We start from the raw sequence: 16,273 nt of genomic DNA on the forward strand, positions 1-16,273 counted from the left end.
ACAAAAGAGATCCAGAAAGAAGGTGTGCTGGAAATTAGAAGGAAGATCTCCCTGGGAAAGGGAGGAAGAGGAGGGAACATTTATTGAGATACAGTGATACAACAAAATGGCAAGTTTTCTTTCTCTGATGATGAAATATAATTACACCCAATTTTTAAAAAATTTAAAGATTTATTAAAAACATGTTACAAGATAACTAAAACTGTACAAAGTTTACATTCCAAAACAGATGACGTTAAAAAAAAATAAAGCAACCCAATACAGAAAACCAGATCAAAGGAATTGAATAGACCCAGTTACCAGTGCTAACAATTAGTACATCACAGCCAGATTCAGGACATTGACATGACCCCGTGGTGTTACAGTGAAGACTATTCCCAAGTGCCAACATCAGCATCAGACCCACTGAAGTGTCGAGAGAGCTCAAACCGTGCAAGCCCCAGACAGTCACATTTACAGTCCTTTAATCCACCTCCTCAATAGCTGGTCCGGCAGAACTGGCAGTCCCAGCCTGTGCCCTGCACGATTCCCCTGTGGCTGCTCCTTGGTACAGTTTAGCAATGATGGGATTGCTGAGTTCTTCCAGCTCTTTCTGCTTGTGCTCAAACTCCTCCTTCTCTGCCATCTGATTCTTCTCCAGCCAGGATATTGCCTGGTTGCACAGGTCAATGACTTTCCTCTTGTCCTCAGCACTGATCTTTCCGGCCATCTTCTCATCCTCCACAGAGCCCTTCATGTTGAAGCCAGGAAGTTCTTGGCTGCAATCTTCTGCCGCTGCATTTCATCCTCATTCTTGTACTTCTCTGCATCTTGCACCATTCTGTCAATTTCCACCTTACTCAGCCTGCCCTTGTCGTTGGTGATGGTGATCTTGTTTGTTCTCCCGGTGGTCTTGTCAGCAGCAGAGACATTGAGAATGCCATTGACGTCAATATCGAAGGTCACCTCAATCTGGGGTACGTCACGAGGAGCGGGAGGGATGCCACTCAACTCAAACTTGCCCAGAAGGTTGTTGTCCTTGGTCATGGCTCTCTCACCTTCAAACACCTGAATAAGGACCTCAGGCTGGTTATCAGAGTAGGTGCTGAAGATCTGGGTCTGCTTGGTGGGGATTGTGGTGTTACGCTTGATGAGGGTGGTCATGACTCCACCTGCCGTCTCCAGCCCCAATGACAGAGCAGCGGCATCCAGGAGTAGCAGATCCTGAACATTCTCCGACTTGTCGCCCATCAGAATGGCTGCCTGGACAGCTGCCCCATAGGCCACGGCCTCATCGGGGTTGATGCTCTTGCTCAGCTCCCTACCGTTGAAGAAATCTTGCAGTAGCTTCTGGATCTTGGGGATTCGGGTGGAGCCTCCGACCAGGACAATTTCATGGATCTGGGATTTGTCCAGCTTGGCATCTCTCAGGGCTTTCTCCACTGGCTCACAAGGTAAGCCTCAGCAATTTCCTTCATCTTGGTCAGCACCATGGAGGAGATAACCTCTGGGTGAAAGGTTTTGTTCTCCCCCTTGTACTCCACCTTCACCTTTGGCTTCCCCGCATCACTCACCACCTGGAAGGGCCAGTGCTTCATGTCGGAATGCACCGTCGGGTCGTCAAACCTCTTCCCAATAAGCCGCTTGGCATCAAAGATGGTGTTGGCGGGGTTCATTGCCACCTGGTTCTTGGCTGCATCACCGATGAGCCTCTCGGTGTCGTTGAAGGCCACATAGCTGGGGGTGGTGCGGTTGCCCTGGTCGTTGGCGATGATCTCCACCTTGCCATGTTGGAAGACCCCCACGCAGGAGTAGGTGGTGCCCAGGTCGATACCGATGGCCGTCCCCGTTGATGCAGACATCTGTGTTTCTGACGAAAGCTCCGACGTTCTTTATTGAAATACCGCAAGGAATTCCTTGTTTTTCCAAGCCGATCGTTACTGCCTGGTCCGCTGCTCCGTCCCTTAATATAGTCCCAGCGCAGCGATGTGGGTGGTGCTTTGTTCTTGAGGGACGACCCGGTAGACCAATGAAAACGCCGGCGAGTGACTCACCGCCGAAGGTTGGAGAAGGTTCCGAGGCGGCGGCCAATCACAGCGCTGCTAGTCCGAGACTTGCCAGGACTTCGCGAAAATTCTGGTAATAGCGAGGAAGATCTGGTGCAGTCAAGGAGGTTCTGGCTGAAAACCGAGTCATTCGGGAACCCTTTGAAACACTTCTTAAACTATACGAAACCAGCAATTTCTTCCAAAAGTTCCCTACACGCAAGAAAAAAACTCAAGCACCTTCTGGGGAGAGAATTCTCTGGCCTTAAGGGACGAAGCCAGCAAACAAGGAACGACAGCTCTGGGTAATATCTGCAGGACGAAATTAGTAACAGAGCACTTAAAAGTATAGAACTGAAAGTCAGAGTTTATGACATTAAATTTTGACAAAAGGACTTTTGCGGTGTTTGTGACCAAAACAGGACATGACACGGAGTTTAAAAAGTATTATCAGACCGACAGAAGTGATGGTGAAGTTTGCGCGAGAAGCTTTTTTTTGTTTTGGTCTAAATATACAGGTTCAAATGTCATAATTACTTTTTTTGCAGCCCTAGCATAGTACATTGCTAAGGGAAGGTGTCTTAAACACGTTAAAATAAATTATCCGTAACGCAGCGATGTTAGTGTTGTCAGATTATCCGAGACTCTGCACCAGGTCTACCTCACCACCTCCGGAATTTTTGGAGAGAAAAAAAGGTTCTCCCAGGACGAGGCTATCCCATTGCACTTCGGGTGTGCTGACGCCTGCGATGTCCCCAAATGCGGGATACTCGACTGCAAAATTCGTGATAGAGGGGGACTGCGTTCGCGCTCTCCCCTGATCTTCAATATAAAAACAGACTGGTCTTTTTTTGAAGTTTGTCGTTGTTTTACAGCAAGTAATGAGCGCGTGAATTGATGACCGCCGGTATCGCATCATTTATCCACTCGCTTAGTTTACCTTATAAGGTTACAATTTTAAAACAGTCTTTGAGTCGTTCCGTTCTCTCAACCAAACAAAGAAGAATACTGTACTTATAACAAATTGCGCCTGAACTTCTTACTTAAGAAGAGATAGATAAGGGACTACAGAATAAGGTGAGAGAAAAAACAATAGGTGCCGGAAAATGCTGGGGGCCCTGCTGAACGGTCTCGGCGGCTGCTTGCCTTTTCCCATCGGTTTATTTCAAACAAAATATAGTTAACAAAATTATTTACAATAAACCATTCAATAACTCTGAATTCATGACCATTACATTCTATGAAGTTTAAAAATGTCCCTCACATGGCACGCTGCTAGTTCATCTTGTATAACACAACCGTAGTTGAGGGGTATACTCCCCACCACCCAACCCCTCCCACTCGCAAGGGAGAAGAACCATTCGTCGGATGTTTTTTCAACTTTCAGACGCAGGGCGATATATCCTCCCTTGATATCCAGATCCAGGAATCATAGTCTCAGGATAAAAACATAGCTGGGAGCGGGCCCAGAATGCAAGACACAGACACTGAAGCGCTAGGAACAGGACTAGGTGTGACAAGGAAGCAAAGGGAAGAGGGGAAGAAATGATGCTGGACATTGACACAGGCCCTGGACAAGACAAGGATACAGGGCCTGGGCTAGGATAGCGGAACCAGGACATGGGACTTGGAACTAGGAGCCTGGGCTTGGACTCCGAGCCAGAGACTGGACAAGGACCCAGAACCTGGGTCTTGCCTCGGGTTTGGACCCCAGAACTAGGCAAGGTCATGACATGGCTACAGGACTGGACAAGGCTGGGGTCTTGGGTCTGGAGAACAGGCGAAGAAGACATGACGAAGCTGGAGTTCCTGGAGAACAGGCGGGGTCTGGGATCGACAAGGCAACTGCTGGGCAGGACAGGGGACTCCTCCCCTGGGAGGGACAGACCCAACGGCAGGGCAATGGCAAATGGCCTGGCTTACCTGACGGAGGCAAGGGACAGAAAGGGAGCTAGTTCCGGGGTGGCTCCAAGACTCGAGGCGGACGGTAACCTCAGTGGGATACAGAACAGCCAAATCCATATCTCGATGACTACACTAGCCTTCCACCAGTGGGTTGCTCCATGGGGAGACTCACAAGACGACCCAACCTCCACACTCGACCCCAGGGCCACTTACATTCCCAGCCCCAAGATGAGCATCAAGTGCTTACGGTTAAGTCCAACTGAAACAAGGGAGAGCCGGAAGACCCGGAGTCTGTGGACCGGACCATGAACCGGAATGCGGATTTCGGACTGGACCATGACATTTCTTTAGCCAGAGTGTGTTGAAACTGTGGATTCCTTACCACAAATGCCTGCAGAGACCTCAAGTTATTGGAGACATTTAAAGATGAGGTTGATAGTTTCTTGATTAGTGAGTGTAGCAAAGGTTATGGATGGAGAGAAAGCAGGGGAATGGGATTAAGAAGGAAAATAAATCAGCAATGATCGTATGTCAAAGCAGTATCGATGAGCTGAATGGACTCATTTTGCTCCTCTGTTTAAATGTGGTTTAAATCAGGAGTTCAATCACCATCCGCTCAGTGTCTACTGAAATCTCTGCAAGGTTTGACAGAGATTAGGTAAAATACCTTCTAACTGATAACATTACTTTACATCCTGATACTGTATGATACGATGTTGGTGATGCACAGAAACGCCAACGATTGTGTGGAATGCAGCTGGGAAATGGCCCTTCCACCCAACTTGTCCAAGCCCCACAACAGCATCCTCCCGGCTAGTCCCAGTTGCCCGCAACCTGTCAATCACCTCCCCTCCATGTACCTGTCCAAACACTGACCTTTTCCCTCCCCAAGGAAAACAAATCTAATCTGACCCGTCCCTAGATTTCTCTCAGTTGTCAGGGGACGGAGGCAAAACCCAACAGCTTGAAAATTGATGAGAAACACTTATAGAAGAGGTTAAGAGATTTCCTCTGAATAGAAATATTAAATACTTGCAGTTTTATGATGAGGGAGTTAGTTTAAAGGAGATTTTCTTTCACACAGAGGCTGGTGGATTTCCCCGGAACGAGCTGCTTGTCGTGGTGGTGGAAGCAGATCCGGTGCAGTTTAAGAGCGTTTTAAATAAGAACATGACCGGGTATGAAGAGATAAGGGTCGTGTGGAGGAGAAGGGATTTAATTTAATTTGGCATAACGTTTTGTACACAGACATCCCACCTCTCCCGGAAGTTCCGGGAGTCTCCCGCATATTGATTGCGGCTCCCTGACGCCCAAAATTATATACAATATCCCGGAAATCGATTTTTTTGAGAGGGAGAGGGAGTGTTGCAAGGACGTGGCTGGGGGCGAACGCAAGTACAGGACACAGATGCTGAGGCAGAGTCGTTAGGCGTAGCACCACTGCGAATGGGGAGCCGATATCCGGGAGACGATGCAAAGCTCAGAACTAACAGTTCTCAGGAATAGGAAACAAGGTCTACTCTCACAAGGGTTGACTAACGAACTGGTGGCTTCTTGCTGTGGTCACAGGGTTTTTATCTTGCCCTTTCTGATGGGAAGCAGGTGCGTGTAGTTAGTGGAACCTGGGAATGATTGGAATCTAAATGAGGTGATTGAGGCCCAATTCTTGAGGCAAATGGCAAGATAGGGGTTTGCCAGAAGGGACCATGACAGGCAGAGGGAGAGTGAGCATCCTGATTGGTCTCCTCGTGCTAAGAGTGGTCCCCAACCACCGAGGAAACGATATGATTTGGCGATATGAGTCAGCTGCACCTTCCCTCATTCCCTGTCACGCCCACTGTTGAACTTGAATGCATGCGAGGTCATTACCCACGCGTCATCCATGTCAGCGTGGGAAGAAGATCAACTCCTCGAGCTTGCAAATGATGGTGGGCTGAAAAGTTGCAATGATTTTATATGTTCATACGAGGAAAATATGCGCTGTGTGTTTAGTATCCAACCGTTACTTAAAATATTATGATGCTATTGACTTATAATTGACTTATCACTATATTCATGCGACAAAAATATGCGCTGTGTGTTTAATATTAAATTCATTAGATAAGCCCTTTCAGAAACAAAATTCAGAGTGGATTAGCCACTTATAGGTGACATATAGTTGACTTATCACTTATATTCCGGTCGTGATTAACACACACCTTCCCCAGCACCCCCGTCCGCAAGAATATTGTCAATATTAAACTGGTCCACGGTGCAAAAAAGGCTGGGGACCCCTGCTAAGTAGACCTATCAGTTTTCTCTGTGGGTGGGCTTTACAGTCGACCTCAAAAATAATGACAGTGTTGCTCGCTGCACTGTTTGCAACAGTGACTTTTCTATTGCCCAGGGTGGGTTAAAATGTAAAAGACAAGTTCAGGTGAGTTTAACAGGTATCATTCGTTCATTAGCATAACTAACATTCTTTAAACTAACTGGCTGGCTGCTAAGGAGCTACTCTATTGATGTCCTACGTGATGAGGCCAAGCACCCTATAGACTTACTTAAAATTGTAATAGAATAAACATGATAACATAAGTACATATATCAATGTCACATTTCTGCATACACCCAACTTGTTTAACAGATTAGACAAAATCACTAAACAAAGTATTACATACACCCTTGGAGGTCACCGGAGAGCGGTGGGGGGGGGGATATGGGGTTGTGGGGGGCGGGGTGCTTTTGCAGGGTGGGATGTCTGTGCACAGGCATTTTGAGCCGAAAGATCAGCTCCTGTGCTGTCCTGTGTTCAGTCTCCTTTCATAACTGAAAAGCTGACCCCCCACCCCCAGCAACATCCTGGCTAATCTCCCCTTCACCCTTTCCAGCGCAATCCCGGTCTGCGGGGCCGGGGACGGGGCCGCCTGTTCATTCACCCTGTGGGCCTCAGGCAGCTCCCTGCATTTCCTCAATGAAAACACTGACACCGTGCGGTCGGGTTCGACAACGACCAGTCACTGCAAAACCAATCGTGGCGCACATTTCCTATTTTAGCAAACATGCAGATTAAGGTCTGGGAATTCCCAGCAATAAGCTACAGCAGCTAATCAAATAATCTGCTAAGGAGCTATTTTATTGATGTCCTACGTGATGAGGCAAAACTCCCTGTAGACTTGCTTAAAGTTGTAATGGAATAAACATGATAACATAATATTAGTACATATATTAATGTCACATTTCTGCATATACCCAACTTGGTTTACAGATTACACAAAATCACTAAACAAAGTATTACATACACCCTTGGAGGTCGACCGTGGGGGGGAGATATGGGGTTGCGGGGGGCGCAGGGGCGGCGCTAAAGTGATGCTAGCTGGGGCTATAGCCCCAGCAGAAATTGCAATAGCACCACCAAGAAATTAAAACTGCAGCTGCTTTGCTTTCTCTGTATAGTTTTGAATACAGCTTGTTTCTCCAGTTGATCTAGTGAAACAGTGCCCCCAATTACCATAGCAACCACACAGCAATGAAGTTATAAACTCTGTCAGATCCACTCTACACTTCTGCTTATTCGTTCGTTGTCAATGTCTTGCCGTTGCTGTCCTCAGATCAGTTAAGCTGATCTAAGATCACTTAAGGTGACGTCAGTGGCTCTCACTCACGCGAGAGATTGATAGTATACATCCAGGTGCAGATCTATGGTCTCACGAGACTAACGGATGCCCCCCACACACACATTGTGCTTTTACAAGCGAGCATGGGCCTGGCACGTGCATTATTTTGGCTGGCGTGAAAAACAGATCGATTTTTAGTCAGAAAACGTCCTCATCCAGAGGAATCAGTGGTGTCTCAGCCTGAGCCTGTCTTAATTGAAAGTGACATGCAGAAAGAAGTAAGTGGGGATGAGGACGACAGCAGTTCATTGAAGGAGTGTGAGGGCGAAGTAGAGGAAGAAGAAATGGAGCGGGATTCGGAAGAGGACGTGGATGTAGCTGCTCTTAGTGCGAGTGGGAATACTGTTAGCGATGTTAGCCAACACCCTGAGGAAGGACCCTGTCGGCTAGCATTGAAAAAGTACCCTTCGCTGCATGCAACAGTTTGGCAATTAGCAGAGGAGTTTTCTTTGTGGCTGGTTTGACTGTACTCCTGGCTGGAATATTCAATCTCAAAAGATGCTACATTCTGCTTCGCATGCAGGCATTTCCTGTGTGGAGGACATCGGTTCCATTCTGAGTCTATCTTCACTGTCACCGGTTACAGCAACTGGCGGAAAGCTACAACAGCTTTCAAAACCCACCATGTAAGTGCAGCGCATAAGTTTGCCATGGAGGCATGGGCTGAATTCAGATTGAGAAACAAGACGGTTCAAGATTGGGAAATATGCTTGATAAAGGACATGCAAAGACTGTCCAAGAAAATTGTGAGTATATGAGAGCAGTGGTTGTGTCTCTACGCTATACTGCGTGCCAAGGCATTGCCCAGCGAGGACACCGGGAGAATGATGGATCTGGCAATAGGGGAAACTTTGTTGAGTTTCTCAGTGTAATTGAGAAGTTTGATAAGACTGTAGCTAAAAAAAATAGAGGACAATCCTGGAAATGCAAAATCCACCCATCACGATATCCAAAATGAAATTATGTGTATTATGGCAGATACGGTCAGATGTCAATAAGTGCAGAAATCAAGGAGGCTGGATATTTTGCCATCATGGTGGATGAAAGTAAAGACTTGAGCAAAAAGGAGCAAATATCAGTGGTGGTGCGGTATTTGAATAACGAAACAGTGCGTGAAGAATTCTTGCACTTCACCTCAGCAGAAAGGTTGGGTGCAGAGTCGCTTCTTAAAAGCATTGAACAGACACGCGCCCAGTGTGTTATTGATAAGAACACCTACATAGGTCAGTGCTATGACAGTGATGTCCGGGTGCAATAACGGGGTACAAGAGAGGTTCAGGAAAGAGGTCCCGCAGGCATTATATATACACTGCCATGCTCACAGACTTAACCTTGTTTTAGTGGATGTTGTGAGCAATGTACCACAAGCGGGTGAGTTTTTTGAAACTGTGCAGCTGCTTTACAACTTATTTTCAACTCTGTTGCCCATGATCTTTTCATGAAGAGACAGAGAGAACTGGAATCAACTGCACAGCCCGTGGAGTTGAAGAAATTGTCAGACAAACGCTGGGCATGGCAGTATACAGCTTTGTGGGCTATAAGGAAATCACTCCCTGCCATTCTAGCTACACTACAGGATATTACGGGTCAACCAAATTCACGAAGGAAAACGGAGGTCAGAGCTGTAAATGGACTGATTGACGAGCAGTTTGCTTTACTTCTCACTCTATTTGAGGATTTATTCCGAGTCACCAAGTTCATGTCAGCCCAGCTACGATCTCCCAGTTTGGAGCTTTCATCCGCTGTGGACTTGGCTCAGTCTATCATCGATGCACTCTCAGCAAAATGGGGAGAGGAATCATGGAGTGAAATTCAGGCAAGAGCTAGGGACCTGTGCGTCAAGGCCGGTATACAGAGCAGACCACATGAAAGGAGACAGGCCCAGCCACCTCGCCGCCTACATGATTTTTGTTGTTGAGGCCCAAACCGAACGCACACCTGTCACATCCTCTGATGACCTTCGCGAGCACTGTTTCTATCCTGTTATGGACAGACTTCTGACTGAAATGCAAAGACAGTTCTTAATTGTGACTGGTGGTGTTCTGACTGGAGTCTCAGCATTGAGTCCCAAACACAAGTTCTTCCTCGTGAAGAATTGTCTTTGGCCAATTGCCGAATACTATGCAGTGACTGAAGTGAACCTGACTGCAGAGCTACATCAGGTTCAGCGTCTGCTGGAAACAAAACAAAAGCAAAGGCAGACAGTGAATGACACAGTGGAATTTCTAGCTCTAATGAGACCCTACCGCGATGCTTTTATAGATTTATACAAACTGACCTGCATATCACTGACTCTTCCTGTTACATCTGCCTCATGCGAACGGAGTTTCTCTTGCCTCAGACGCGTCAAAAACTACTTAAGGAATAGCAGCGTTGATGCTGGGAACAGCAACTTGGCTCTATTGGCCATAAACAGCCGGAGGACCAAAGCACTTGACATCCAGAAAATCGTTGATGCTTTCGCCACCAATCACAACAACAGACAGATTGTACTTCTCTGAAAACATTAATGGTGAGTGCAGTTGATTTTTTAAAAATTTGGGCCAAGGTTAATTCCGATTATTATTATTATTTTCTACCCCATAGTCCTTATGTTTCCTGCAAATCCTAAAATACTACATTGACTGCTATTAAGCCTACTGGTTTTCCTTAGACTTCCAAGCGTGATTCTGTTGATTTTTGTTTTAAATTCAATAGCCGAATTAGTTGAGGTATTGCATGGTCAGAGTACGATTTGTCCAACTCCTGGTAAAGCCTTGCTTCTGTTGTTTGCCTGTTTTCACTTTCATAACAGTGTATCTTTTGGCATTGCTGTCTATGTAATGCGAATATCAGTGGGTTCATTTTGTGTTTTTCAGTTGAAAAACACGCATTTGACGCTGATTGCGGGATTGGTGCGTGATTCACGTTGTCCGCTGTTGCTCGGATGCTCTGTTTGTGCTCCGTGTAGCCCAGGTTGTCTCCGATGCCGTTGACACTGTAACAGTTCACTTCTATATTAGATCTATCAATTGCTGTTGCTTGTGAATATACAGAGGCATTTATAGTAGGCACATAATGCTTGAAACTGACTTTTTAACGCCACGCGTCTGGCCTTGCGAATACATATTACCATACAGTGCATCCCTCAGCACCATCACTGAATAAATCAGACTCTCCGTAGCACCAGCAAGCAAAAAGCTCTGGCGCCGCCACTGTGGGGCGGCGGAGGGGGTGAGCGTTTTTTGCAGGGTGGGATGTCTGTGCACAGGCATTTTGAGCCGAAAGATCCGTTCGTGTGCTGTCCTGTGTTCAGTCTCCCATCATAAGTGAAAAGCTGACCCCCCTGCGACATCCTGGCTAATCTCCCCTGCAGCCTTTCTAGAGCAATCCCGGTCTGCGGGGTCGTCTGTTCATTCACCCTGTGGGCCTCAGGCAGCTCCCTGCATTTCCTCAAGGAAAACACTGACACCGTGCGGTCAGGTTCGGCAACGACCAGTCGCTGCAAAGCCAATCGTGGCGCACATTTCCTTTTTTAGAAAACATGCAGATTAAGGTCTGGGATTTGTCACCAGTAAACTACAGCAGTTAATCAAATAATCTAGATTTGTGGCATTTATGCTAACAGTATTTTAGGAGGAGCACGTGGAATAGTAGGAAATAGATCTTTAGAACATTTGTTTGCCTGAATATTGAGGGGTGTGGGTTAAGCATGCACGTGGATGGCAGAGAAGAAAAAGCATACTTACCTGGCAGGGGAGAGACCGTGATCATTAAGGCGGTTCTCCCAGGACGAGGCTATCCCATTGCACTTCGGGTGTGCTGACGCCTGCGATGTCCCCAAATGCGGGATACTCGACTGCAAAATTTGTGGTAGTGGGGGACTGCGTTCGCGCTCTCCCCTGATTTCTAATCTAAAGACAGAGATTCCCCTGTTAAGAGTTTTCTGCAAGTTGTGTACAGTCTTCCAGTACTCAGTGCGTGTATTGACGACCGATGGTTCACTTCGTACGTCTCGCTGCTTCCAGACCCACTCCCTTGTAAGGTTACAAAAATACTGGGGGCCCTGCTGATGGGTCTCGGCGGCGACTTACCTTCTCCCATCCGTTTTCTCCAAACAAAATACACTTGAGAAAATTATTTACGACAAACCATTCAATAACTCTGAATTCATGACTATTTCATTCTGTACAGTTTTCAAATTTTACTCACTCACGTGGCACTCTGCTACTTCATCTTCTATAACACAACCGTAGTTGAGGGGTATATTCCGCGCCACCCAACCACTCCCACTCGCAGCGGAGAAGAACCCGAAAGAAACATTCATCGGATATTTTTTCCAACTTTCAGACCCAAGGCGATATTTCCTCCCTTAATATCCACATCCAGGAATCATAATCTCAAGATTACAACTCCTTCGGGACAGAGTTGAAAACTCCAGGTCAAGGGTCTGTCTAATCCGAAACGTCGACTGTCCGTTTCCCTCTGCAGATGATGACTTCAGCCGGCACTTAACGTATGTTGGTGCCGATCATAGCATCTTTTGTCCCTTGGAGTATTTTTTCCACCCCGTATTCAATCCTCCATGTTCGATTGTAGAGGGCAGAGGAAGTTCACTATTTAAGGAAGATAGTTTTAAATGCCACAGGCGCCAATCAACACGGCGTTAATGCAGGAATATCTCACTGTGGTAAAATAGTTTAACTTGGTCCTCGGGCCAAGAGATAAAGTCCATGAGCAGGGTACTTGTTGCCAGTGGATTTGATGAGTTTCTGCTTACAGTCTGCTGTTGGTCCACTGTTCATTTCCCAACATAGATACTGCCTGACTTTCAAGGAGGAGGTACAGGAGCCAGAAGACACACACCCAACTTTTCAGGAACAACTTCTTCATCCCTGCCATCAGAATTCTGACCTCAAGCCTACTAACTCACAATATTTTGCCGCCATTCTGCAATAATTATTTCATTTATTTTATATGTATTTCTTATCGTATTTTATACAAAGTTTTAAAAATTATAATGTATTGCAATGTTCTGCTGCCACAAAACAAAAAATTCACAGCATATATCGGTGGTATAAATAAAGTGTATCTAGAGTTGGTGGTATCACTCCAGTGCCTTGAAGACCTGCTGCAGGTTGTCCTTGGCTGATAAAGTTCCTTTACATCCTGACGTGATACGATGTTGGTGATGCACAGAAACGCCAACAATTGTGTGGAATGCAGCTGGGAAATGGCCCTTCCACCCAACTTGTCCAAGCCCCACACAGCATCCTCCCGGCTAGTCCCAGTTGCCCGCAACCTGTCAATCACCTCCCCTCCATGTACCTGTCCAAACCCACACCTCAAAGCTCAGCCTGCTGCCAATACCAATCGTCGTTCCCAGCATATGGGATTCTCTCCCAAGGCAGCGAATTAAGCTGTTTTTGGGGACATTGCAGGAGCTACTGGCGAAGGGCAACATCACTAGATCTGTCAACTTTGGGGACTGGTCACCTTCTTGAAGAACCAAAAGCCTTCTGGTAAAGTAATGCCAAACTGCACCTGTGAGAGTGTGGAAGTGTTGACAAAAGAGATCCAGAAAGAAGGTGTGCTGGAAATTAGAAGGAAGATATCCCTGGGAAAGGGAGGAAGAGGAGGGAACATTTATTGAGATACAGTGATACAACAAAATGGCAAGTTTTCTTTCTCTGATGATGAAATATAATTACACCCAATTTTTAAAAAATTTAAAGATTTATTAAAAACATGTTACAAGATAACTAAAACTGTACAAAGTTTACATTCCAAAACAGATGACATTAAAAAAAAATAAAGCAACCCAATACAGAAAACCAGATCAAAGGAATTGAATAGACCCAGTTACCAGTGTTTACAATTAGTACATCACAGCCAGATTCAGGACATTGACATGACCCCGTGGTGTTACAGTGAAGACTATTCCCAAGTGCCAACATCAGCATCAGACCCACTGAAGTGTCGAGAGAGCTCAAACCGTGCAAGCCCCAGACAGTCACATTTACAGTCCTTTAATCCACCTCCTCAATAGCTGGTCCGGCAGAACTGGCAGTCCCAGCCTGTGCCCTGCACGATTCCCCTGTGGCTGCTCCTTGGTACAGTTTAGCAATGATGGGATTGCTGAGTTCTTCCAGCTCTTTCTGCTTGTGCTCAAACTCCTCCTTCTCTGCCATCTGATTCTTCTCCAGCCAGGATATTGTCTGGTTCCACAGGACAATGACTTTTCTCTTGTCCTCAGCACTGATCTTTCCGGCCATCTTCTCATCCTCCACAGAGCCCTTCATGTTGAAGCCAGGAAGTTCTTGGCTGCAATCTTCTGCCGCTGCATTTCATCCTCATTCTTGTACTTCTCTGCATCTTGCACCATCCTGTCAATTTCCACCTTACTCAGCCTGCCCTTGTCGTTGGTGATGGTGATCTTGTTTGTTTTCCCGGTGCTCTTGTCAACAGCAGAGACACTGAGAATGCCATTGGCGTCAATATCGAAGGTCACCTCAATCTGGGGTACGCCACGAAGAGCGGGAGGGATGCCACTCAACTCAAACTTGCCCAGAAGGTTGTTGTCCTTGGTCATGGCTCTCTCGCCTTCAAACACCTGAATAAGGACACCAGGCTGGTTATCAGAGTAGGTGCTGAAGATCTGGGTCTGCTTGGTGAGGATGGTGGTGTTACGCTTGATAAGGGTGGTCATGACTCCACCTGCCGTCTCCAGCCCCAATGACAGAGCAGCAACATCTAGGAGTAGCAGATCCTGAACATTCTCCGACTTGTCGCCCATCAGAATGGCCGCCTGGACAGCTGCTCCATAGGCCACGGCCTCATCGGGGTTGATGCTCTTGTTTAGCTCCCTACCGTTGAAGAAATCTTGCAGCAGCTTCTGGATCTTGGGGATTCGGGTGGAGCCGCCGACCAGGACAATTTCATGGATCTGGGATTTGTCCGGCTTGGCATCTCTCAGGGCTTTCTCCACTGGCTCCAGAGTGCCCCTGAACAGGTCAGAGTTCAGCTCCTCAAAGCGAGCCCTTGTGATAGAGGTGTAGAAATCAACACCCTCAAACAGAGAGTCAATCTCAATACTGGCTTGGGTGCTGGAAGACAGCGTTCTCTTTGCTCTGTCACAGGCTGTCCGCAGCCTCCTCACCGCTCTCTTGTTCTGGCTGATGTCTTTCTTGTATTTCAGCTTGAACTCCTCACTGAAATGATTGACCATGCGGTTGTCAAAGTCTTCTCCTCCCAGGTGGGTATCACCAGCTGTTGATTTCACTTCAAAGATACCGTCATCGATGGAGAGAATGGACACATCGAAGGTGCCACCACCCAGGTCAAAGATGAGAACATTACGCTCCCCTTTGCCTTTCTTGTCCAGACCATAGGCAATGGCAGCTGCTGTTGGCTCATTGATGACACGCAGGACATTGAGACCAGCTATCACACCAGCATCTTTGGTTGCCTGGCGTTGGGAGTCATTGAAGTAAGCAGGAACAGTGATGACAGCATTGGTGACTCTGCAGCCAAGGTAAGCCTCAGCAATTTCCTTCATCTTGGTCAGCACCATGGAGGAGATTTCCTCTGGGTAAAAGGTTATCCGTAACGCAGCGATGTTAGTGTTGTCAGATTCTCCCAGACTCTGCACCAGATCTACCTCGCCACCTCCAGAATTTTCGCAAAGTCCCAGCGGCTTGCGGGCTCTCAGCGATACTCCCCGTGTAGTGTCGGTTATGAAACAAACATCAAGTGTGTATGTGGTGTGGGGATAATATTGTTTTTCAGATTTATGTAACGACAATTTACGATGGAAATCATTTATTTTATTTGTTAATGGGATTGAAATTAACCCGATGACTTTTTAGTGACTTTCTATCGAGGTTGACAGCGCTGAACTCCGCCTCACCTCTGACCGGGAGCCTTTCTCTTTCTTTAGCCGTGGATTGGCCAGAATACAGCATGATATTGTAAGATTGAGTGGCGATCTTAGATATTTGGCGACAGTGCGGAAAGTAATTAATTAAGGTAAAACCAGCATGAACATTTAAAAAATGGTGTAAAAGCCGGCTGAGATTAATCAGCCAGAGCATTAATTTTATTTTATAACAATTTCATGGCTGTGGTGTCGGAAAGCTTTACTGTTTAATTTGGCTCAATGCTGAGATGTAGTCCTGGAGGATACAGAAGACTTGTGGAGGTTGTGGATGATGTCTGTATTAGTGATATTGCCCTAATATGTTGACCCGCTGCTGGAGGTTCCCTTGGGCCAGAGGTGTAAGGTGCTAGGATCAGCTCCAGATCAGAATCGGGTTTGTCACAGACGGACACTCAGTGACCACTTTACTAGGTACAGCTGTGTGTCTGCTGGTTAATGCAAACAACTAAACAGCCAATCATGTGGCAGCAGCTCAGTGCATAATTGCATGCAGACATGGTCAAGTTGTTGTCCAGACCAAACATTGGATTGAGGAAGAAATGTGATTTTTACTGTGGAATGCCTGTTGGTGCCAGACAGGGTGGTTTGAGTATCTCAGAAACTAATGATCTCTGGGATGTTCGTTCACAATATTCGCTAAGGTTTACAGAGAATGGTGTGTAAAACAAAAACCATGCAGTGAGCAAAAATGCCTCGTTGTTGAGAGTGGTCGGAGGAGAACGGTCAGACTGGTTCTGGACGACAGGAAGGTGACAGTAACTCAAGTAACCATG

At 46.6% G+C, this 16,273-nt stretch overlaps 1 protein-coding gene, 1 non-coding gene and 3 pseudogenes across 2 annotated transcripts in view; 2 read left to right on the forward strand and 3 right to left on the reverse strand.

Moving 5' to 3' along the window:
• LOC140198459 (heat shock cognate 71 kDa protein-like) overlaps window positions 1-1,904 on the reverse strand; it is a 62,414-nt gene extending 60,510 nt beyond the window's left edge. Inside the window, 1 exon segment of the mRNA XM_072259544.1 lies at window positions 1,434-1,904. Within this exon segment, the coding sequence (XP_072115645.1) occupies window positions 1,434-1,841 (408 nt within the window). The 5' untranslated portion in view covers window positions 1,842-1,904.
• Window positions 328-1,303, reverse strand: LOC140198227 (heat shock 70 kDa protein 1-like; annotated as a pseudogene).
• A 796-nt stretch (window positions 1,905-2,700) lies between the features above and the next one.
• LOC140198524 (U1 spliceosomal RNA) lies at window positions 2,701-2,844 on the forward strand (annotated as a pseudogene).
• Window positions 2,845-11,302: 8,458 nt separating this feature from the next.
• On the forward strand, window positions 11,303-11,466 carry LOC140198522 (U1 spliceosomal RNA). Its single transcript, XR_011886187.1, has one exon. It is a non-coding gene; the product is annotated as a U1 spliceosomal RNA (small nuclear RNA).
• A 1,945-nt stretch (window positions 11,467-13,411) lies between these two features.
• On the reverse strand, window positions 13,412-15,142 carry LOC140197433 (heat shock 70 kDa protein 1B-like; annotated as a pseudogene).
• Between the last annotated feature and the right edge of the window lie 1,131 nt (window positions 15,143-16,273).

The sequence above is a fragment of the Mobula birostris genome, chromosome 5 (genome assembly GCF_030028105.1).
Source record: "Mobula birostris isolate sMobBir1 chromosome 5, sMobBir1.hap1, whole genome shotgun sequence".
NCBI classification, from domain to species: domain Eukaryota; kingdom Metazoa; phylum Chordata; class Chondrichthyes; order Myliobatiformes; family Myliobatidae; genus Mobula; species Mobula birostris.